Genomic DNA, 25552 nt, shown 5'->3' with positions numbered 1-25552 from the left:
TATATGTATATATGTTGGCCTTGTGAGGCATTGTTGGTATTTCCTGCGTGCAGGTTTTGGGATAGTAAGAAATACAGAGGAAACTCTGCCAATTTTTTTTTCCCTAGAAATAGAAGGAGAATAAGATATAAGTTCGTAATATGTCTGGAAAAGCCATGTCAACAGTAATGATAAGATTTGACTAAGTTACGAGTACGGCTGACCTTGAGAAATATAATTTGATTTCCTATTCAGATGAACACCTTGAGTGGGAGACAGTTCGAATACATCCGAATGTGTGTTAGAAACCAAGGGCTTAAGTTAAGTTCAGAGTAGAGTGATCAGTGGAAGAAGAAATCAGCTAAGCCGTAAAAGAGCAAACTACAGAAGAATAGCCTTTAAGAGTTGTCAAAAAGGGGTTGTCCTAATATTTACAGTGTGAGCAGAGTTAAGTCGTTAAGATGGAGTATGCCAGTTATGAATACAGTAGCAACCCGTTCATGTAAGTAAATTTAGTTTTTCCCCATGAGAAATTGCTCAGATGTGAGTCAAAAAAAAAAAAAAATCGTCAGTGTTGTAGAATACAAAGAAATTACAGAAGATAAGAAATGTTAATTGCAATCCCATCAGAAGAGAAGAATTTATAAGTATAAGATGTTAGCCTTGGTCTAAGGGGGAGATGCATAAATCGCCAGTAAGTCCAGCGAGATAATTGAAGACCTGAATGGTTAGTATGAGATATGAAGAACCTCAGTTCAGTTAAGTTGGCATAATGAGATAGTCTCCATGAGGAATATGCCTCATCTTAGAGGAAACCCGAAGTGAGTAGAATGATCGTCGAACGAATCGTGTCAAGTTCAATCACTATCGATTAGGCGATCACAGAAAAGCTATAAGATCATGCCCAATTATATGTCAAAAGGGTAGTGCCATTGCACAAGACTCTAATCTTTAAGGTTCTAGTGAAAGACTTAGCACACAACAGTACTATGAGTATTTTAGGAAATATCTCAAAAAAAAAAAAAAAATCAAGTATGGGAAGTACAACTCATGATTTAGGCAGACAAGAGAACTAAGGTGAAAGAATTTCACTACTTCTCCAAGCTAGGAATTCGACTTTCAGACTCCGAAGTGGGTGTAGTTATTGCCCAGAACATGGCATTCCTGCTTGGTCATTTAAGTTAGAGAGAAGCAGTTTGGTGATTCCTACTTGCTGCAGATGAAAGAGGGGATTCACGAATAGAAAGTCTTAGCTTTTGAACAGGAGGGAGATAATGGTACCTTGAGATATCGAGGCAGATTATGCGTTCCAGATGTTGATGGGCTTAGAGAGCGAATCATGTTAGAAGCTCACAACTCTAGGTATTCCATTTACCCAGGTTCCACTAAGGTGTATCATGATATTAAGGATATTTACTGGTGGAACGATATGAAGAAGGATGTGGCAGATTTTGTAGCTAAGTGCCCGAATTGTCAACAGGTGAAAGCCGAACACCAGAGGTCTGGTGGCTTGGCTCAGAATGCTGATATTCCTGTATGGAAATGGGAAATGATCAATATGGGCTTTGTATCAGGTCCACCTCGTTCAGCTAGGAGGTATGATTTAATTTCGGTGATTGTGGACAGACTTACGAAGTCAGCGCACTTCTTGCCAGTTAAGACCACAGATTGAACAAGAAGATTATGCCAAGTCATATGTTAATGAAATTTCCGGATTGTATGGGACCCTAGTGTCCATTATTTCAGATTTTGGTGCTCAGTCACAGCGAACTTCTGAAAATCCTTTCAGAAAGGATTTGGGTACGGAGGTGAACCTTAGCACAGCTTTTCATCCTCAGACAAATGGTCAGACAGATACGCTATTCAGATCTCATGTTATGATATTCATGCTAGTTCAATACTCAGATATTTATGTCAGCTTAGTACTCAGGTATCAGTCCAGTATTCACGTATTTATGCCAGCTCAGTATTCAGCTAATCCAGTATTCAGTTAGCTCAGTATTCAGTCAGCCAGTCTTCAATCAGTTCAATAGACATTCAATTTAGTATCTCAGCAGTTTAGTAGTCACGTATTCATTCAGTTCAGTAACCATGTGTCCTTGATTTCAATGGTAATTGAGACGACCACCTGCCTCTTACTGAGTTTACTTACAAAAATAACTACCATGCTAGTATTGGGATGGCTCCATTTGAGCTCTGTGTGGACGAAGGTGTAGATCACCAATTGGTTGGTTAGAAGTGGGTGAAGCAGAGTTGTTAAGATCAGATTTGGCTTACCAAGTTATAGAGAAAGTCAAGTTGATACAAAAGCGTTTGAAAATGACGCAGAATTTCCAGAAATTTTACACAAATGTGAGACAGAAGAGATTTATGATGAAGCACCAAGAATTGGAGGTATGTAAGCTTTCTTTTCATGCTTTTGGTCGTGTGTGGCCAATATATAATGCTATTGTGATGTAGCCCTGTGAGGCAATGATATTATGGGCTGTTGCGACAGGTTGGTAGTGCCATATTACAGGGGAAACTCTGGCGAAATTTTTGTAGAATCCTGAATGTTATCATTTGGGGACGTATGTTCCAACAGAGGGGGAGGATGTTACACCTAGGAAATTTCTCCGTTAGCATACCGCGAATAGACCCACGAAGGGTATGACGTATACGACATGTTGATGAGTAAAGAGTAATATTTAATGATTCTAAATGAGATTTCAAAGACATTTGAGGTAGGAGACGAAAGTTGTTAAGGAAAGCAAGGTATACGTTGTGTGTCGGGCAAGAATTACGAATATCGACATAATGATGGCTTAATGACATTTTGGAGAGGAGTTATAATGTCCCTTATGTATTCCTGCCTCACGTTTAACGTTCGAGTTCATGTATTCACTATTCATGTCTCATGTTTAGGCACTGATGTTTTCAAGAAACTATGTCATGTCAGTTTTCATGCCCCATGTCATGCTATGTCTCATGTTCCACGCTCTTGTCAGCTATCCGGTGCCCATGTTCATGTCTCAGTATTCACGTTTCCATGTAACCATGTCATGTTAATTCAGTCTCCATGTTTCATGTCATGTTTCCTTCACGTTCATGTAATCAAGCCATGTCTAGCCATATTATTAACCATGACCCATCATTCGAGGACGAATGATCCCAAGGGGGAGATATTGTAACACCCCGCATTTTAGGACTGAGTTTAAGCTCATATCATTAGAGTTCTAGTGGAAACATGGAAGGTTTGAACGTTTTGCGAAAATGGTTGATAGGCCTATTTCGGGCAGCGATAACTCTTTGATCGGTTTGGAATTTTGGAAGGTACTATCAATGAAGTTGTAGTATGTAGAAATATCTTTCTAACGATATAAGGATCAAGCCAATCAGAGATCGGAGCAAGGAGATATGATCGTCTCAATATGGCTAATAGTAAGGCACTTGAAATCCTATAGAATCGGCTAAGTTTTGATACGTCTGACTTCCAGTCAAATTTCATGAAAATACGTTGGGAATTTGAGAAAACTTTCTTGATGAAAGTTGTAGCCCTTTGAAATAGATTTCCAACGGTATCTTACGGGGGTCAAACGGACATCTGTGCAAAGCGTTATGCCCATTTTACTGAAGCCTGTTCGCTGGAAATACTGCCAGCGTAACGGTGACGTTACGGGCCGTATCTCGTGTTACGGTCCGTAACAGTGGACCGTAACGTCCCGAAAATTTCCAGAAACTCACTGGAAATTTTCACCAAGTTACGGTCCGTATCTCGTGTTACGGGACCGTAACAGTGACCGTATCTTGGTCCGTATATACGTTTCGGGTCACCTGACTTCGGGAGGCCATAACCCTATCATAACTTGGGAATTTGGGAAAACTCAAAGAACGAAAGTTGTAGATAATTGAAAAACCTTTCCAACCATAGGTTGTGGGTTCACAGGAGACGTCGGGATAAGGAGATATGGATATTTTAAGACAGCAAGGTCCCAACCCGTTTTCAAGTTGGGTCAACCCATTTTCCCCTTGGTATATAAAGAAAATATTACCCTAACAGCCCATTTTTCCTCCAAAACTCAGATTTTAGAGATAGGAAGTGAGAGAGAAGGGAAATTAGAGAGAGAAAGTAGAAAATCAACCAAGTTTAAGGCCCCGAATCCCAAAGCTCGTGAAGGAAAAAGTGTAGTACAAGTCGTTGTCGTCATTTTAAGCCCAAGATCGGACTTGGGGGTGTTAATTTCGTGATGACTACCCAAAAGGTAATATTTCTACTCCCTAATCACTTATAGTTATGAATTGATGAATTCTTGGGAGTATAATAATTGGGTTTGTTGAAGAGAATTATATGGACTATGCTAGAATTGTTGGATTGTTGGTTTGGGATTGTTGTATTCATATGGGTGGTGAAGAATGATGTTAATTACACCTAATTGAGATTGTAGAAATTGTTAGAAGTAAAAGAATGGGGATTTGGTGAAGAAAACACCATTAATGGGGGTTATAGAGCTTCATGCCCAGTAAGTGTTTGATAAAATGCTTAGATGAACAAAACATGGATATTGTTGCTAATATAGAATCCCTATGACTTGTATGCTATAGATTGAAGTTGAAGGGGGTGAAGGACATTGTGATACGCCCAAAAGCGGAAGGTTAAGGTATGTAGAACTTCCATCCACATGTGGGAACTTCTATGTTCTTCCCCATGATCCGTTTAGTAAATTCTATGAAGTTCAACTCCTAGGGCATTAAACCCAATGTATTGGTAGCCCGTAATTATGCTTCCAGTACTCAGTTTCAGTTTTAAATTTCATGATTTTGTACTCATGCTCATGCTCTTGTTCATGTCCAAGTTTTCAGTTTCAGTTCTGATCATGTTATTCTATGTCCCATGTTTTTCTTCCGGTTGCTTTACATACCGGTACATTCAATGTGCTGACGTCCCCTTTTTATTGCCCGGGGGCCTGCATTTCACGATGCAGGTATTGATATACAGGACGACACATCTGCTCAGTAGGACAACATTCATATCAGCTTATTGGTGAGCCTCATCTCATTCGGGGTTTAGTCAAATTTTGTTTTATGATTAATTATGCACCTAAAGGTATGCTGGGGGCCTTGTCCCAGTAAGTATGTTTTTCAGTCAGACTCATGATAGAGGTTTCATAGACTAGACAAGTCAGTTATGTCATGTTAGACATTTGGAGTCGTATAGCCATTTTGGCACACTCATGTTTAAACAAGTACTTTATTATGTATTATGACTTATTACGTTTTACAAAGGTTCATCATGCATTCACGTCATATTCCGCTTATGATATGAAATTATGTTAGTTCAGCAAGTCATGTGGTTCGCTCGGTCACATGCAGTCAGGCACCGAGTGCCGTGTTACGTCCAGGCTATGGTTTGGGGCGTGACACCTAGTATGCCCGCACATCCATCTCAGCATCCGCATTTCTGTTACCTTCATCTTCTGGTCATGAACTTTCTTAACGAAGCTTTGAAGCTTGAACTGCCAAAATTAAAACTTAAGAGTTAAGACCTTCAACTCTGAACTTAAGCATTGGCAGAGCATAACTTTAAACTTAGGTTTATCCAGAGCCTAACTTTTGCCTGATGTTTTGAATTTGAACTGCATTCACTCATGTCTGAACTTTCATACTAGAATAGAAGGTTTGAAGCTTGACTATGAGGTAGTTAAACTTTAAAAACCTTATAAATGTATGTAACCTTTTCTTTAACCAAGGCTCCTAAAAATTGCTATTTGTACTCTTCAACCTAGTTAAAGTTTGCCTTTGTACTAGGAGGGATACCACATTTTGTAATAGTAGAACCCCAACTGTAAGTATTGTCCACTCAAATCCAAACCTTTAAGGGTAGTTTATAGGAGGGATATGATGAGATGAGATTATTAGTCCCACAGGATTGGAATTATCCCATGTTTGGTTGGTGGGATAACTCCATTCTTGTTCCACCCAATCCCATTTATATGAGATAAAAGGTGGGATAAGTAATCCCATATAGAGGGTGGGATAAGTTATCTTGTCCTATCCCACCCAATCCCATATATATGGAATAATTTATCCCTCCTAACAAACGACCCCTTAGAGTCTCACAATTTTATCTCCTCAAATTTAAACCCAAAAGACGTCTCAATAGCTTACCATCGAACTCAGCCCTTAAGAAGTCATTTGGTAGGTGAGATGGGATAAACAAGGATATCTTATGGGATAACTTATCCCACCATTTACACTAAAATGGTAGGAAAAAGTAATCTTACGATTAAATACTAGTAAAATAATCCCATGAGATATCTCGGGCATCACACCAATCAAACGACCTCTAGATAAAAATATTGCCACGTTTAATTGATGATGATCTTCTTTGGATTAGTCCCAAAAAAAAAAAAAAAAAAAAAAAAACAAATTGCACATGTAAGGACGAGATTCACCAGAGGCAGGCAACCAGATCCTGAAAGTAGTAGATCTACACACACGAAACGTGTCTATATGTAAGTGGATCCCCAATAGATATTGAGAAGTCAAACACGCCGAGGGAGTAACTTACTGCCTTGCTCGTTCCATCACTAGAAGAAAGAAGGCACTGCCTCTTATCAATTATTGCCATTTCCCTCTTCCCCTTCTCTCTCTAGCAAATACATATTTCGATCGGATCTTAGCATATTCAGATTAACACAATGCCGTCCCTATTTGGAGGTCCGATGACTACATTTGAGGATTCCGAAAAGGAAAGCGAGTATGGTTACGTGCGTAAGGTAATTTCTTAGTCTCCTTAGATCTGCACCTTTTTTTGTGGTTCCAGTTTACTTTTCTCATTAGATCCTTTTCGTTTATGTTTATTGGCAATACTTGTACTGTGGAGTTTGGATTTGTCTCATTTGATGCTCTTTTGACTTTGAGATCTACTTTATTCGAGTATTTAATTGAATCGAACTGATTATTGTTGGATCGGTCTGAATTCACTTCACTGGTTGATTCATTCAGCCGTATTTTTCCACAAAATTCTTATGGAGATTTTCCTTAAACTGCTCCATTTGTGTTGAAGCTTTTAGAGTGAAAGGATCATAGGTCAAATAACTGATATCTTATCTTTTCCTTATGAATTATATAAAGGACTTTTTTCATTTTTGGCCCATCAGCCAAACTTAATTAAGGACACTAGCCAAAATATACAAAACCTATGCATATATTATATGTTGATTTATGTATATCATATGTGTATTTTGTGTATATGATATGTATTTTATATGTATATTTAAGTATAAATATACAGAACCTATACATTTGCTGGATATTTCGTAAATTAGATTACTGAAGGGCATTGTACTGTAATTATCTCTTATATAAAAGCAACTAAATTTAGTGGTCCTTCATCCGAAGTTAGTAAAAAAAAAAAATCCATCTTTCAACTTTGATTAGTGCTGTTCGCATTAATCACTTATTAGGACATTAGTTTTTGCCTTTGTTACTGCTCTTTCCATAAATTACCAATTAAAATATCTGCTTTTGCCTTTGCTTGTGTACAGATACTTTGTCTTTTCACTGCTTGATTTAGTGATTATTACTCCCCTTATGTGAAAATTACAGCTTCTCATTATTAAGTGTGTATTTTACCTTGGTCACAATGGAGATGATTATACTGATTAAAATCTATTATTGCTGATATCTTTGCTGGTTTCATTTTGTTCATCGGATAGCATGATTAGGTCTCCCACTCCATTATGAAAATGAATATTAGTAGATCTTATGTGGTTGACATTTGTGTGTTGCGTAACAGGTGTCTGGACCAGTGGTGGTTGCTGATGGAATGGGGGGAGCAGCCATGTATGAACTAGTTCGTGTCGGACATGACAATCTCATTGGTGAAATTATTAGGCTCGAAGGAGATTCTGCTACAATTCAGGGTATATTGCTTGTGAATTTCCTTATTCCTTCTAGTAGCAACTGTCCCTGCAATATCTTATCTTCTTTTTTCGGCCCTCTTGTTCCATGCTTTTGCCTGTTCTTAAGTTTTTGCGGAAGGGAGGTATTGACCAAAGTTCCATAATTTCACATGATTGAAACTAAAAGCAAGATTTTGTTTGTTGAATTACCTTTGTTGCAGTTTATGAAGAAACAGCTGGTCTCATGGTGAATGATCCTGTGCTACGTACACACAAGGTCAGAAGAAATTTGTCGTTTGAACTTTGGTTGTTTCCTTTTAACTGTCAGTTAAAATTTCAACATTGCAAAATTTTGATGTTCTGTTCAAATAACAGCCCCTGTCAGTAGAGCTGGGTCCTGGAATATTAGGAAACATCTTCGATGGTATTCAGGTAATGATCTGACAATGGCCTTTTCATTTTATAAATAAATTCTTTATGCAAGCGTTGTGAAATCAGAGCCCTGACATCAACTTTTTATTTGTGTGTTTTCTCCCTCAATAATGCAGAGGCCTCTGAAGACAATTGCAAAAAGGTCTGGTGATGTCTACATCCCTCGTGGTGTGTCTGTTCCGGCCCTGGACAAGGATATACTATGGGAATTTCAGCCTAAGAAGGAATTCGGTATTTTTGTAACCTTTGACTATATGACATTTTGGACTTTGAAATAATTACTCTGCTTTTCAAAAGAAAAAAATGCTCTGCTGTAACAGGTGAGGGAGATGTCCTAACAGGTGGAGATTTGTATGCTGTAAGTCTGAATGAACTTTATTTCTTTTAAGTAAATTTGTGACAACTTTTCCAGAGTCATAGTACAGTACCCTTGTTCCATGTTTCCATTTTCTCTGTATATCTGAGTGTGTTCGTGAATTTTCTTTTGGCAGACTGTCTTTGAGAACAGCTTAATGGAACATCGTGTTGCTCTTCCTCCTAATGCCATGGGAAAGATTACTTACATTGCTCCAGCTGGTCAATACTCTCTGAATGTATGTCGACAATTTAAGCTTTAAATAACAGTGCACATTTGGTATTACTGTTCTTGTTGTCTGATTAAGCTTGTTCTTTAGATCCACGCTATTATTTCTACCTTTGTGGTGCATATTAGCTGAAGTAGTTTACTTATAAAACTATGTTTTGATCTTCTTAGTTCTGGTCCAACTTGAATAATTTAGATGGCAATCAAGCACCTCCCTGAGTGTGTGAGACTAAGCCACCAATTGGCCTTATTTATTGTTTGGAATGGGGAACAGGATATTTACTCCATTTCCTGAACAGCAAACCTACGTCCTAGATTGAACTTCTAATGGCTCCAGTAGTAATGCCTTTTCTTCTATCTGTACTCATTTTAAAGCTTGGTCGCAAGTGTATGATTTGCTCAATGTACTATTCATTTTACTTCTTTTTAACGGTTAAGATCTCTGTCTTGTAAGAAGCATTTGGTTAAGATGTTTATTTCTATGTTGAAACGAAAGTTCCATTATTTATCAAAGAAAGAAAAATGATAAGATTGCCATAGGTCCATCTTTTTCTAAATCAGAGGAGATCAAATAAGGAATATATAAGATATAGCAAGCAATGCAATGACTATTATATCAGGAGACTTCATTGTATTCTCTTCCCACTATGCTTGCAGGATATTGTTCTTGAGCTCGAGTTTCAAGGCGTTAAAAAGGAAATAACTATGCTTCAGGTCAATAACACTCTAGTTACATGGAGTTCCAGAGATTATCTTTTGCTTTGTTCTCTTCACGGTTTCAGCAGTTGATACTGACATTAACTTGCTCACATATCTTTAGAATTGGCCTGTGCGTTCTCCTAGACCTGTTGCAGAGAAGGTAGCTGCTGATACTCCTCTTCTTACTGGACAGGTAAGTCTTGCTTAGATATTAGGTCTCTTTTGGGGTTTCATGTAAAAATTTTAGACATCTGTGCTTAATTGCTCTATGTCATGTCAGCGTGTTCTCGATGCACTATTCCCCTCAGTGCTTGGTGGTACTTGTGCCATACCTGGTGCATTTGGCTGTGGGAAAACAGTGATTAGTCAAGCTCTTTCCAAGGTAAGTCTCTTATTTATTCACATTGGATTACCTACTTAATTTCAGTTTCCAAAAATTAGAAATAATCCTCAGGAAGCTTATTAAGATTATTAATGTATGCAGTACTCTAACTCGGACACCGTTGTGTATGTTGGTTGTGGGGAAAGAGGGAATGAAATGGCAGAGGTATGGAGTTTTCCCACTCTATTTGCGAGTTCTTTCTTATTATCTTGAGTCACATAGCACAAGCTACTTCTTTGTAGGTACTTATGGATTTCCCTCAATTGACAATGACATTGCCTGATGGGCGTGAAGAGTCTGTCATGAAACGTACCACACTTGTCGCTAATACTTCAAACATGCCTGTGGCTGCTCGTGAGGCCTCGATCTATACAGGTTGGTACTTTCTTCACTCTCTAATAATTTTACTATTTTGATACTCCTCGGAAAAGGTCCTTGATTATTCCATTTACCAATTGATCTTATCTCATCGTGTAATTTCCTGTAGTGTGATAGATGCTTGTTGAGGGTGATTGACAATAGATGCTTGCTGTAAAATGTCTTTCCTCTCTTCCTCTTGATAAAAGAAGAATGCCAAAACGTCCTGTAGAATAAGTATAATTGCTTCGCTTTAAAATTCTAGCTAACATAAGTCTATTTCCTCTTTGCTCCCGCACCTGTTTATTTATATCAAATAAAAGGGTGCTTTACTTTTTATTCTTTGTATGTTCATGTTCACGTGGATGCTTTCTGCTGAGTGCTGCTTTCTACGCTTCCGAAATAAGTGTCATCTTATTTTCCAATGATGTTTTTTCTTCTCTAAAAATAGCAACCGATTCTTGATTGACAAAAGCAGTTCTTCAGCTTGTGTCATTATGATTTTCAGGTATTACTCTAGCAGAATACTTCAGAGACATGGGCTATAATGTCAGCATGATGGCAGATTCGACATCTCGCTGGGCAGAAGCTTTACGTGAAATCTCAGGTCGACTGGTGAGTAGGTCATTCCTTCTATTGCAACCAGTCGAATAACCTCTTCATTCCTTTAGTTGCAACAGCTCTCTTGTTCTAGGCAACTGATACTTTAAGGTTTCTATTATCATTTTCTTGGATTGTCAGTACCTGACTCGATATATTGCCCACCCGTTACACAGACAGACACAGACAGACATTTTAAACTAAAATCTGTGTGAAATCCAAATCTCAGTAAATTCACTGTGGAAAGCAGAACTTTTTTTTTTTTTTTTTTAAAAATGAAACGGATTTGACAAACCATTAGTGAAATGTACCATTAATGCAGTCGTAAAGAGGTTACTGGTAAGTGTTTGCTGACTTGTAGTTGATATTATGGGGTTCATACTAATTTCTTGACTTTCTTTTAGTAATTTATTTTTTAATCCTATCTTGGGTGACATTCTGATGAGTTTGCTCCTAAAAAAGTAAGAGAAAAGAATTTACTTTTATTTTAATTTCTTAGCATATATGTCATTTGACATGTGGTCTGCAGCCCCGATAAGAGTCCATCATGCTCTCTTGGATTATGTAAAACCTTCAATAGAGTAGAAAGTTTCACATTACTGCTTCCCAAATGTGGAGATAAGTTGTTTTTGTAGTTGCTTCATCTATGTTGACACACTATGCACCTTTCAGGCAGAGATGCCTGCAGACAGTGGATATCCTGCTTATTTGGCAGCACGTTTGGCATCTTTCTATGAGCGTGCTGGTAAAGTTAAGTGTCTTGGTGGACCAGACAGAACTGGTAGTGTGACAATTGTTGGTGCTGTTTCTCCTCCAGGAGGAGATTTTTCAGATCCTGTTACATCTGCAACCCTTAGTATTGTTCAGGTAAGTAAAAACACAATCTTCATTACTGGACATTTGTGGTTTCTGCCACTGCCAGCTTTCTCTAAGATCATTCTTTTGCAGGTCTTCTGGGGTCTGGATAAGAAATTGGCTCAAAGGAAACATTTTCCCTCTGTAAATTGGCTTATTTCCTATTCAAAATACTCAGGGGTATGCTGTTTATGCACACTCATATGCTTATTCTGCAAATTTGAAGCTTCTTTTTTTGTCTAATTCTGTTTGTGCTTATTGGCCAAAAACTGCTTCTCATTGACTTGACATTTTTTGTATTCAGGCACTCGAGTCCTTTTATGAGAAGTTTGATCCTGAATTTATTAACATAAGGACAAAAGCCCGTGAGGTGCTGCAGAGGGAGGATGACCTAAATGAAATTGTTCAGGTATGTGCATTTCTTACTTTTTTTCTGGAGTTGTATGCGCTAAAGCCATCATATCTAATTCACCTAGGAGAAGGGGATGGGGTTGATGTAGCTCTACCTTTAGGCTTATTTTGTTTTAAGGAGCCTTTATCACTTGTATTTGGTTTGACGGTTGTTGATATGGACATAGAAACATCCATTGCACTCTGTCTTCCTTGTTCATATCCCTTGAAGGCCAGACTTAGAATTCATGTTGCAAGGGAGGGAATTCATACTTGGATTGTGTTGTGTGGAAAAGAAATTGGTTATGGTTGGGTGAATTTCGGTACCTGAGTGTATGTCAAAGTTCTTCTAAATTTCCTGGTTTGTTGACCTTTGCAACTATTGGGGAGTGTAAAAGAATCCGAGCATTCAGTTCAAAATCTTAAGGCAATGGGTAGAGCGGCCAAGACATTATAAAACCCTTTGGAGACCCTTACACCATTGATGACAAACAAGTGTACTTCTCTTAACACCTTCCCGCATGTGTAACCCGGTTCTTAGGTTTACACATGGACTAAATATTTCTTGTCTTTTTTCTTTGAGAAGATCGAAGAGTGGACTTAATGTAGAGAGAGAGAGAGAGAGAGAGAGAGAGAGAGAGAGAGAGAGATCAGCCTCAACAAGCTGAAGAGTGGGCCTGGATATGAAAGGAGAGAGTAGGTTCAACAGGCTATGGAGTGAGCCTAGAGTGAAGTTTGTGGCTCCATGGGCTGATTTGAGAGTGAGGAAGCTCAGATAGGCTCTATGGGTTTTCTCTGTTCAGACAGAGAAGCCAAAGCAATAGAGCATGATAAAGAATCTAGTGCTGCTGTGTGCAAAAACTGCTTTAATTCTGCGTATGCAGATGACACATTTCTTGTGACCCTCCTCTTCCTACCCACCCCCACCCCACCCTCATAACCTCTTTCATGAACCCCAAACCCAGCATATACAACCTAGAAAACAACTTCCATTGAGACTCTCAGGACTTCTAATGTAACTAATATTAGTAGTAGATTCTCCCTGTGTGACTCTACAAAGAGATGCATAAAATCAAAAAGTTGCTAAAATAATTCTTCAAATAGAAGCGTAACTCTTAATACATTATAAGGTCTCAACTTTTAATTTAAAGAACTCGTTGAATTGACGTTAGCGTCGGAGAGCCTTTGGCTTTCATTGCCATCCAAGGTTTTCGAATTCCTACTTTTTGTTAGTCAAGAAGGGTGAATATGAATTTTCTATGTCTTCTTTAATTCATTTATTCTCTGACCTTGAACAAGGACAATTGAGGAGCTTTACAGTCTCACTGGAGCTAGTTCCACATGACCTAATGCATCTTGAATGGGTTTGTAAAGAATCTACCTGAAAAGGGAATTCAAAGTTAAGAATATTCAACAATGATGCAGCACTACTAAGCACGTCATTATAGCGCTACTCTAAAACTCATTGTTTCCCTTGTGGTTCCTTCAATCAATCATTTCCTAATCTATTCCACTGAAATTGATTATTTATCTGGTTTCTAAGGCTGGTCCACAGCTCTTTATCTAATTTATTACTACTGATATATATCAAGTTATTAAGATGATCTTGCCTTCTGCAGCTTGTCGGAAAGGATGCTTTAGCTGAAACAGATAAGATTACCTTGGAAACTGCAAAGCTTTTAAGGGAGGACTACCTTGCACAAAATGCTTTTACGCCGTAAGTTATATAAATCAACTGTGATACCTTGTTCTGGAAGGAATTGGGATTGTCATGGACTCACTTTTTTGTCTTATGACAGATATGATAAGTTCTGCCCTTTCTACAAATCTGTTTGGATGTTGCGCAACATTATCCACTTCTATAACTTGGCCAACCAGGTAAAATAGTCTAGCACTGGATGCATCAAGATTTTCTTTCTGTGTTTCCTTCAGAGTGCATTTTCTCATTCCTATAGATAATGCTATGTGCTGATGATGATTGTTATTTTTATGTTCTTACATCTTCTTTTGTGACATTTAGTACGATTCTAGGTAGCTTTTGGGACAATTGTCATTAGACCAGTAGGTAGAGAAAATTGAACCTTGGGATTTCCTTGTAACATTTGCTGTTATAATCTTTTGTGCAGGCTGTTGAACGAGGAGCTGGTATGGATGGACAGAAAATCACTTACACTCTCATTAAGCACCGTCTAGGAGATTTGTTCTACCGTTTGGTGTAAGTTACTGCGTAGACATGAACTTTGTTCTACGATATCATATTACTTTGTCTAGCAGATATGTCCCCCATGATGCAACCGGTAAAAGATTAAAAAGATGTTGCTGTGCTGCCAGTTCAATACATTGCCTGTTCTTTACCCCTCCTCCTCCCCCTCCCCCTTGCCCATTTTTCCTGCTTTTTTACACCTACATTTCACACAGGTCCCAAAAGTTTGAGGATCCAGCTGAAGGAGAGCCTGCTCTGGTGGCCAAGTTTCAGAAACTTCATGATGATTTGATTGCTGGTTTCCGCAACCTTGAGGATGAGACTCGATAATCACGATTTGCTGAAATGTGCAATTTTGTAGGGATCGACCAAATTCTTGAGCAGCAAATAATTCTGCGGTCTTCTACTATGTAAGAACACATCAAGTCAGTTGTGTGCAGTTTTCCGTGATGGACATCTGGATCCATGAGATTTGGAGAGATCAAAATGGAAAAAAAAAGTGTGTTTGCTCAGTCTTTTGTATGGTTGGTGTATCTATGTTTATTCAATAGCACGGCGAGTGACAGGTTCATTTAGGTAATATTATCTTTAGTTTGAGTTTATCATCAGATTTGAAGAATAAAAGCTGTGATTGCGGATTTATACCTAAGCGAGGTCACTTGGGTAAGTACAATGTTTCTTTGTTCTTTAATTTATTGAACGGATGTGCAATAATTAATAATTAAGGTCTTGGGGGTGAACCTCATGAAAATGCTGGTCTCCATTTGATTTACAATTTTAGTCTACAGTTGGTTATTTGAACATCGTAGTTTAGACAATGGCAAGCGTAGAATTACGATAAATCAAGTACTATTGGGTGTTGATTTCATAACAACGTTCGAGGACTTCGAATAGTGGTCGTGTAGTTGAATGTAGCTCTTTTCAGCTAAGTGGATTTTTAAAATCATTTTGTATTAACCAGTGGCGGGCGTATGATTTCATCGAGGCTTAGAAAATGATCTCTTATGTCTAAGGGATTCAATGATTTAGGTACGTACTTCTTTTACCTATTAGTCTTTAAGTCCCATGTCAATGAGTACAGATTTTTAAGGGAAAATACATCAATAACTCTTTAAACTTGACAGTAAATTTCATTTATATACTCAAACTATGGCCTGTTTCTATTGAACACACAAGTTAATCACTTAAAATATGTTCTTTCTTTTACGTATATGCATTAGTCTCAATAAGTCATGGTTAACTTAGTTAGCAATGAATGCTTTCCATCAATTTTTTTTTTTTTTAAATATGAGTGGAAAATATAGTAACATTTTGCTTTTGTGTTGACATAATTTGAATACGATGTCTAATGGTTAATTTGAGTTCTGTCAACTATTTTAGATGACCTTCCAACAGAGGGACTCCTTTATTTTTTGTCATTTTATTCGGCAAGAGAAAACAAAGCGGATTAAAAACCCTCTCAGAGTCTCACCAGTCCACTACACTAGTCTTTTTTCAACACTTCCCTTTCATGGACTCATCATCCTTCTTGCAAAAACGACAGTTAGACACCACCACACTTGATACTTCCACTACAGCCTCCACTCCAACCAAACGCCGCCACCAATTACTCTCCCCGTCCAATTCATTTCGGAGACCACAACCACCGCCACCGCCTTTTTCTCAAACTCTCTCCTAACGAAACATTTTTCCGTATCCTCTGTCCGACTGACAAAACCAGCGGTGTAATCGGAAAAGGTGGCGCTTTAATCCACCAAATAATATACGCATAATAAAGTGTTTCTATTAGACGCTTTCAACTCAAAATATATAAAAAAAAATACGTGCCTTTTATCAGGTGCTCATTACATATATAATTTAACTCCCTAAAATATCACTTTTTTTAAATACACGCATTAACTTCAATAAATCTTCTGTCAATTCATCCTAAATTCCTGGTGTGTATAATTAATGAAGGACACATCTTGTGATCATGTGCGCAATTAAATTCAATTTATTGATAAATATAAGGGTTATTATCTATATATTGGCCCATTGTTTTGGACGAACCTTCCAACGGATAGAGACTCCTTTATTTTTGTCATTTTATTCGCCAAGAAAATATAGCGGATGAATTAATTGAGAGAAAAACGTAAATACTCTATCCATCTCAAAATGTTTGACGTACTTACTAAAAATACCTAAATTACCTGTCGTTTTATTTATCCAAAATTAAATTAAATAGCTTTTTTCTATTTTACTCTTGTTTTAATTACATCAACTGATTTTATAAATTCACATACCAATATTTAATAGGTTTCATTATTAATTAGTAGATATTTATTGAGGAGAAAACATGATGAAATATATTAAGAGGGTTAAATAGTTAAAATGTTATTCTTATAAATACTTTTTCAACGAACTTGTAAATGAAAAATGCAATAAATATTTTGAGAGGGAGGGAGTACCAAATAGTTTCTTGGGCCTTTTAATTATAGGTGACAAATAGGTTTTAAAATTGAGTTGGGGTAACTCTAGTTTTTTAATTGAGTAGGGGTGATAAACTTTGGATTAGTGATTAGGGAGTTTTGACTCACCCCAAAGTTATATTTTTAACACTTTGACCCCAAGCTTTATTTTTACACTTTGCCTCCAAGTTTTATTTTTAACACTTTGACCTAAGACATATAAACCCTACAGAGCCAAAAAAAACGCGCCAAATTTTCTGTTTGCCTGCGCCGTTTCCACCATTTTTGGCTCTTCTTTTTTGCTTCGTTTCTTCTTCTTCTTGCTTCTTCTTCTTATTTTGTTGCTCGTTTCTTCTTCTTCTTCTTCTTCTTCTTCTTCTTCTTCTTCTTCGTCTTGACTGGATTTTGCTCAAGAAAGAAAGAAACAAGACCACCCGATTTTGCAATTTTTTTACTGGATTTCATTCGTGTAGCACTGGGACTTACTTCATAACTCATTCCATTGTTCTGCTTTCTTCTTCTTCTTCTTCTTCTTCTTCTTCTTCTTCTTCTTCTTCTTCTTCGTCCGCCATTGTTGCTCAAGAAAGAAAAAAACGTGACCACCCGATTTTGCAATTTTTTGACTGGATTTTGTTGGTGTAGCACTGGCAATTACTTCATAAGTGTTTTCCGCTCATTTGGTAAGTACAACAATGCTGTTTTATTTCAATTTTTCACCTGGGTATAAATCCACTGATTTTCCAACAACTTACAGTAGCTGTTGTAGTTGTTGCAACATATAATGTGGTTGTTGCAACTTCTACAACAGATTATGAAGTTGTTGTAATTGTTAAATAAATAACCTGTAACAACTGAGTGAGTTGTTGCAACAGGTATTCCACTTGTTGCAACAACTCAACGATCTGTTGGAGTCAGCTTCAGTTTTTGTCTAAAACAGAACTCAAAAAACTGAAGCCGCCTCCAACAGATTATTGACTTGCTGCAACAAGTTGTATAGTTGTTGCAACAGATGTTCCACTTGTTGCAACAACTCAACTATCTGTTTGAGTCAGCTTCAATTTTTGTCTGAAACGTAACCCAAAAAACTGAAGCTGCTTCCAAGAGATTATTGACTTGCTGCAACAAGTTGTATAGTTGTTGCAACAGGTGTTCCACTTGTTGCAACAACTCAACTATCTGTTGGAGTCAGCTTCAGTTTTTGTTTGAAACAAAACCCCAAAAACTGAAGCTGCTTCCAACAGATTATTGACTTGCTGCAACAAGTGTACTACTTGTTGCAATAAGTAATACACTTGTTGCAACAACTCGATAATCTGTTGGACATCTTTAACAATCTGAAACATTACCCCAAAGAAACTGAAGCTGACTCCAACAGATTAGTGACTTGTTGCAACAATTTTATTACCTGTTGCAACAAGTAGTCCACTTGTTCCAACAAGTCAATAATCTGTTACAACAACTGCTGCAGCTGTTTCATTTTGTTATAGATTGGTATGTACTCTCATGACCAATTTTTTGTTAAACAAAATATCTTCAGGTATCTCGAACACCACTAATGGGGGACTCAATAACAATAGGGGTTGATTGACATGGTGAATGGATCGAGAAGAACAATCAATATATTTGGCGATGGAAGGGTAGTGACACGTTAGAGACGATAGCAATGACTGTCTAAAGAGATATTATGTTCGATGATTTTGTGAACCCAATCATCACCTATTGCGAATTAACTTGTGAACCAAAAGATCTTGCCATCACTTACATGCACAACTCTTTTGAAAATAAGAGGGTCTTGTCATTTAAGATAACTGATCAGGTTCATTTGCGTGCTTATTTGAATGATGTAGCTAGGCCCATTTTAAGGGTATACGTTGTTGGAAGCCCGGTAGAGAACCACAATTTATCTCAAGACCAACAAAATGTGTTAAATGATGAATTAGATGGGGTGGATGTGGATATCCCAGATAATGGAAGTGGGGCTGACCCGATTCCTATACCCGAAGTTGCGAGCAATACAGTAGGCACGACACAATCAATACAGTTTAGCCATGTTCAAGATGATGAAACAGGTTTTTATAAAAGAATGTCATTCAAGAACAAGGAAGAACTACCCACTTGGTTGAAACTTGCTTGCTTGAAGAAAATTTTTAGAATAAAAAAGGTGATTAACTCGCGTACTGTGTATTGCTTCAGATGTGTACATCCGGAGTGCAAGTGGTGGCTGAGGGCTGTGAATCTTTTACGTTCTGACAGATTTTGTATCAGAACCTACATAAAGCATCACACACGTGGTTCTGAGCACATTACGAGCCATAATCCACACGCTACTGCGAAAGTCATTGGTGAATACTTCAAAGATAAGTTTCCTTACGGTAAAGGCCCATCTACAAAAGATATGAGTCAATCAATTCGTACAGATTTGGGTTGTAAGGTAAGTTATTGGAAGGTCTGGAAGGGCATGGAGATAGCAAAGGCTTTGACAAGGGGGACACATGAGCACGGGTATGCGGTGCTTGATGCGTACCGTTATATGTTTCGTTCTGCAAATCCAGGAAGTAAGACGACATTGAAGGTTGATGAAAATGGGAAGTTCAAGTACTTTTTTGTAGCCTATAAGGCTTGGATGCTTGGTTTTGCGCAAATGAAAAAGGTCATAGCTGTCGATGGGACATTCTTGAGGAGCAAGTACGAAGGAGTGTTGTTGTCAGTAGTCGCACAAGATGCGGAGAATCATGTTTTTCCAGTGGCATTTTGTGTAGTGGACAAGGAGTGTGATGCTTCGTACAAATATTTTTTTGAACAAATGAGAAGCTATATAGAGGATACCCTTGAATTGTGCATAATTTCTGATAGACATCCAAGTATCAAAAAGGCGGTTTCAATTGTCTTCCCTACATGTCATTATGGTTTTTGCATGAGGCACCTAGGGGAAAATCTGAGAACCACCTTTCACAATGGGGCGGTCGTATCTCAATTTTATAAAGCAGCAAAAGCGTACAATATTGATGTCTTCAATGACCATTTCAATCAAATCAGAGATTTGGTTCCTGGGGCCGCCGAACATCTTGAACGTGCTGGATTCCACAAATGGAGCAGGGCATTCTGCCCCGGAAATAGGTATTTGCACATTTCTGTTTCTAACAAGTAACGTATCTGCTGCAACTAATAGGTAACTTGTTGCGGCAGATATTGTACTTGTTGTGATTTTTGACACAGCTGAGCCTCAGCCACATGTTCCAACACTAATATGTTTATTTTGTCAGGTATAATTTTATGACGACAAACGCTGTTGAGTCGGTGAACTCAATGTTCAATGTTGAAAGAGAATTTCCCATTACTGCTCTATTTGATTCCATAAACAGAAGGTTTACTGAGAAATTTCATGAGAGGCGTATGGAGTTCATCGACTCACCAACCATCTTTGTTCCCTTAATGGAAAAAAAATATCAAAATTTGTCAACTTGGGTAATAAGTTTGTTGACACCCAATTTTGTCCCGCCTCTCCTCCGAAATACTTATTTATGCTTCTAATATTTTTGAAAAATTAAAAAATATATTTATATTTTTACTATAATTATTAGTTTTTATTAATACCGACATTACATTATCATGTCATTATCTTTATTATCGTTTCTACTACCATTATTATTATTATTATTATTATTATTATTATTATTATTATTATTATTATTATTATTATTATAATTCACAATTTTTATCATTTCGGTATTTTACCAGCTTATGCACACTCATTGCATTTATCTTCGTGTAATTTAATAATAGCATTTACTTACTGTTGACTTTCAAATATATTATCGCCCGGCTATTACGGCGTCATTTTATTTTCATCTAAATATTAATAAACACATACTTATATTAGGGGATATTTTAGCACACTCAGTATATGATTAATTTAAAATGGGTCTCTTATGTAAATTTAGAAGCCAAACTATTTCTTCCATCCAGCCCAAATCAGTCAACCCATTATTTTCATCCGCCCAGCCCACATTTTTAGCCAATTCAGCCCAAAAGAAAATTGACCCGGTCCATTAACTCACAACCCGACCCAATTCTCATTTAACAAAGGAAACCCTAAAAGGGTTTCCCTCATCTTCATCAGACGCCGCCCCCTACTCTTTTTTTTCTCTCCCGCTCCCTTCTCTCTCTTCTCTCCACCACGCCGCTCCCCCACTTCCGTTTGTCCCCTTCGTCTCTCTCTCCCGCGCCTCTGTTCCCCACTTTCCCGCTGTCCCCCACGCTTGTCTCTCCCACCGCACTTTCCCCCGCTCCTGCCCTCTTTCTTTTATTCAACACAAAACCCTATAAATAGAGGGAGATGAATTGTTTGAAGGGGGAGGGAAATCAGGAAGAAAAAGGATCCCTTTTCGAAAAACATATCGGGAAATCCCCCTGAAGAATACAAGTTCTTGAGCCACCTAAAATTCCCTCAAAGATTAGTTTTCAGTGGTTGTGATAATTCAAAATATCAAGTCAAAATACTAGAACATTTGTTTTTCTTTTTTTTTTATTTGCTTTGTGTTGTTGTGAATCCGAGCATCGCAAGCTCGGATTTGGCAGTTTTCGAGGTAGATCGAAGGATCCGAAGCCTCACTTCGCTGCACCCGAAGAAGGTGCGTCAATCCCCTTTTGTTTATTTTTTTCATCTTCTACATTTTTAGCTTCTTAGTTGTTATGTGTTAGCATTAGATATTGTCTTCATGATTTAGCAATTATTATGTTAATTCAGTTAGTGGTTTGTGAAGTATTTTATATGTTGATAGATTAAATAAATTCCTGTGTCTTAATCGCGCTTAGTAGTTGACAGTGTCTATGTGTTTATCTCAGAATCGCGCTGTTTAGTTTCTATATGGTCGGTATATGTCCTGTTTTTTTTGGGTATGATGAGGTTATATTAAGTCTACAATGCTTTTATTGATATAAACTTGATTATATGAGTTGATTAACGTTGGTGTTACTCATATTAGGTGTGCATAAATGGAGTGTTTAGTCCAGTCTAGATTATGTGTCCTCAATCAATGAATTTAAATCATGTTTAAGGGTATCCAAATCTTGTGCTCATATGGTATTGCTGGTTTGAGCCTTCAAAATAGTTATTCCTGAAACTGTTCCGTGTCCTTTCGTTTTTCTTTTATCAAAGTACAGTCACAGCTCGATATAAGTGGGAATAAAAATAGGTAAATAGTTATGTCCATGTAATTATCCATGCTCACCAAGCGTTGAAGTTTGAGTTCTAACAAATGGATATAGGCTTGCTTATTTGTGACTCTTGGCTGAAAATCTTTTAAAAAAGGATCTGTTGTAGTTTGGTGTGAAGGACAAGGAGTCCAATGCTTAATTTGGTGTTGTGGATTGAATGGTTACCTATATGGGAAGTCTAAAAAAGCAATCAATCTTGACGTGAGTTTGAAACATCTCTAGAAGCTTGAAGGTTCTAAATCTGTCAAACCTTTGCGCTAAGTTAGGTTTGGGTCTGTTTTCACATCTCCCTGTCCTTTGTTTGTCCAAATGATTGCATAAAAAAAAATGAATTAAAATATGTATGTTATCATGCTTATATGATGGAAGAACCAGAATACTTTGCCCTCTAGCTCAATATGAAACATAACTTCATTTAGCATTTTCTTTCACTTTTCATGCTTGTCCTCTCCCTATTCCCTTCTGATTTTTCAAATAGGCTTAAGGTACCAGTACCTGTGCACTTATCTGATTTCCTTTTGTGGTTTGTGATACATCAATGATAGTCTAGGGTCACTGGTTGTTCCCATTTCAGAGCAACATAAATGCTGATGATTGAGTTTGGAACTGAAAATACTCATCTCTGGTATAGAATATTGATATGAACCAATGTAGACTAATTCTGTTTGAAAAAGACTGAGGAAAAGGATTTCAACTCTGAACCACGTATTGAACTGTTTTTCTATCTATATGACTATAAATTACTTTATGTTAAGAAGTAATGGTTCAGCATCTATTAGAATTCTGCGTTTATGCTGTAACTCGCCAGTTCTCTTTCACCTCGGCTGCTGTTTTATTTGTTATTCCATGATATATTAAGTCTTGTGTTCGAATAATACATTACGTTGACTAAATTTAGAATTGGTACCACTGGACCGAAAATCTGTTTCTTAGAGATGAATCATGAGCTGTTGGTAGGGGTGATATTTGATGTAGTCATTAGTGTTTGTCTTGATAATATGGAAAATGTGGACTAGAATATCCGAATACCATGAATATCCCTCCTGAATTCAATAGATGTTCGTATATCACAAGCCCGTCGTGTTCAGATTGGGTATGTGTTGTGTGCCGGCTGCCCACTTTCTTTTAAATTATGCATGTGCTATGTATGCAAAGTGTTTTGATTTAAATTCTTCAAAATGTTGAATATTGTTAATACGCTCAGTCTGATGATATGCATTTTGTGCAAATAAACATGTATTAGCAAGTCCCGGGTATCATTGGGGTTGTTTAAATTCTGTGCGTTGTTGCAAGTATATTTCAGTTGGTTATGCATATTTACGTATATTATTGGTATACCTTTATTTAAAACAGCTATGAACGTGTATACATGAAGTATACTTAAATAAACATACATACATAATCTGCTAATTTGTTTTGAATTTATATTTCATATGTTTAACATTATTTATTGATCGTATACTAATTCTTTCCTTTCATTTTATGCATGACCATCGCATACGAGTCCAAGGGATTCGTTCTTCTTCCGCGTTCGGTGTTGGGCCAAGGCCCAACGAAACGTCATTCCTCTCTGTTCCAGCCCTCTGTCCACAGCAAACAAAAATCTTGGGCCGCAGCCCAATAGTAGAAACAGCCCAACATGACTTCCTCTCGTGTCCAGCCGACCCGCAACAAAATAAAAGACTTTCTGGGCCAAGGCCCAATAGCAAACAGATCACAGCAGCCGATCGTGGCAGCTCTAAAATGGGCTGAGCCCATTAAACTATATTTGCTCCTCTATTTTAATTTTTATGCATTTAATTTGTGACGTATGACTAACCCTTCACTTTGTCTTGTTTTCCTGATTTAGATGAATTTTAGTAAAAATTTAGTGGGTTAGCTTTAGTATAATGGGTAGAATTTAAGAAAGAAAACTCGTCATTAGTCCCACACGTTTCTTTTTATGTTGAACTATTTATAGCATATATAATATTTATTTTTATTGGAATAATTGATTTGCAAAATAGCATAACTATGTATTTTGAGTTAATGGAATCATATTTTATTCTTACTATCATATACATTTCAAAACGTCACTAATACACAGTATAAATTCAAGTATATTTTATAAATAAATCTTCAAGTTTGAATCAATCACGCATATTTTTATCTAAGTATAGTTCATAAGAATTAATAAAAACGAAAAAGAAAACTCACTTCCTCTTGAATCCTATTCATAAGTCTAGATTTTTCTACATTGCTATATTCATATAACATAATTTATCCAAAGTTCAAAATTGCTAAATCTCTTCTCAAAAGCTATTATTTATGGGCAAATCATTATATTTCCTACAAGTCTTACCTTAAATAGCATTTACTATATTTCATATAAGGTCTTAGCAACATTTTAAGCTTTATTTAAATAGCATTTAAAATCCTCTTTTATGCAAACTATCTTTTATAAGTTTTATTTCTAAACAACATTTTATCTAAAGCCTTAGTAATATTTACAAGTTTTATTTAAAATGGCATTCAAAGTCCTCTTTTATACAAATTCTCACCTTCATTAATTAACCTAAGTTTGGCCGGATAACCGTAGTTAACGGATTCTAAAGGATGCCTAACACCTTCCCTTTAGGATAATATAGAACCCTTACCTAGAATCACACTGATTAAGCAGACTATTAACAGAGGTTTAGTTAGCTTTACCTTAGTTAATAATTAGGTGTCCTAATTCACCATTAAATTAATTAGGTGGCGACTCCTTAAAATAAACGAATAGGAATCTCCAATATGTTGTACTCTAATTTAACCCGGTTAAAATAGGTTACGACAAAGTTATTGGCCCATCAAAGTGTCAACTACAAGTTTAGCGTCATCGGCCACAGTTCAGTTGCAACAGTCAATCTGCAAAGAAGATCTTGTACTTGTAGAGTTTTTGACCTGGACAAAATAACTTGCCCGCATGCTATGGTAGCGCTTCGAGTCCAATATGATGAAGACTTTGGAAGGCGGATTTATGACTACTCATCTCCATATTACAGGGTGGAGAATTACATAATTGCATACTGTGAGGAAATGAATCCCGTGCCTTCTGAAGAATCTTGGGAAGTTCCTATGGAGATTTTAGAGAGAGAAATACCTCCTCCACATGTTGATCTGAACAAACCGGGAAGAAGACGGACAAAGAGGAGGCGTGAAATCGGGGAATCACTTGCAACAAGGAAAAACAAATGCTCCATATGCAAAACAGATGGCCATAAAAAAACTACATGCCCAAACCGAATTGTTCCCTAGTTGTTAAATTTGCAATGTCTTGTAATAATAATTACTATTGTTCGTGTTTGTGAAATTGGATTTTATGACATTTTTATGTTGTTTCTGTTAGTAAAATTGGTTTAAATGATATGTTGATCTTGCTCAAATCACCAATGTATGTTCTGTGGTTTTGCAATTTCTGAATAGTTTCCACCAAGTAAAAATTCTGTTGCAACAGCTGTGTAACTTGTTGGGATTTTGCCAACCAGTAATCGGACTTGTTGCAGC

At 37.1% G+C, this 25552-nt stretch overlaps 1 protein-coding gene across 1 annotated transcript; it reads left to right on the top strand.

The window, feature by feature from the left end:
• Positions 1–6491: 6491 nt before the first annotated feature.
• Positions 6492–15114, top strand: LOC132603778 (V-type proton ATPase catalytic subunit A-like). Its single transcript, XM_060316997.1, has 20 exons — positions 6492–6734; positions 7757–7883; positions 8084–8139; positions 8238–8294; positions 8411–8525; positions 8615–8652; positions 8786–8887; positions 9535–9591; positions 9698–9769; positions 9857–9958; positions 10061–10123; positions 10201–10333; positions 10824–10930; positions 11588–11782; positions 11864–11950; positions 12075–12179; positions 13780–13877; positions 13960–14038; positions 14287–14375; positions 14579–15114. The coding sequence occupies exons 1-20, from the start codon at positions 6657–6659 to the stop codon at positions 14691–14693; spliced, it is 1875 nt and encodes a 624-aa protein (XP_060172980.1). The 5' UTR covers positions 6492–6656; the 3' UTR covers positions 14694–15114.
• The last annotated feature ends 10438 nt before the right edge of the window (positions 15115–25552 follow it).

This window comes from Lycium barbarum, chromosome 7 (assembly GCF_019175385.1).
Source record: "Lycium barbarum isolate Lr01 chromosome 7, ASM1917538v2, whole genome shotgun sequence".
NCBI classification, from domain to species: domain Eukaryota; kingdom Viridiplantae; phylum Streptophyta; class Magnoliopsida; order Solanales; family Solanaceae; genus Lycium; species Lycium barbarum.
The sequence above is the reverse complement of the archived record's forward strand: the minus strand, read 5'-3'. Positions and strand labels throughout refer to the sequence as shown.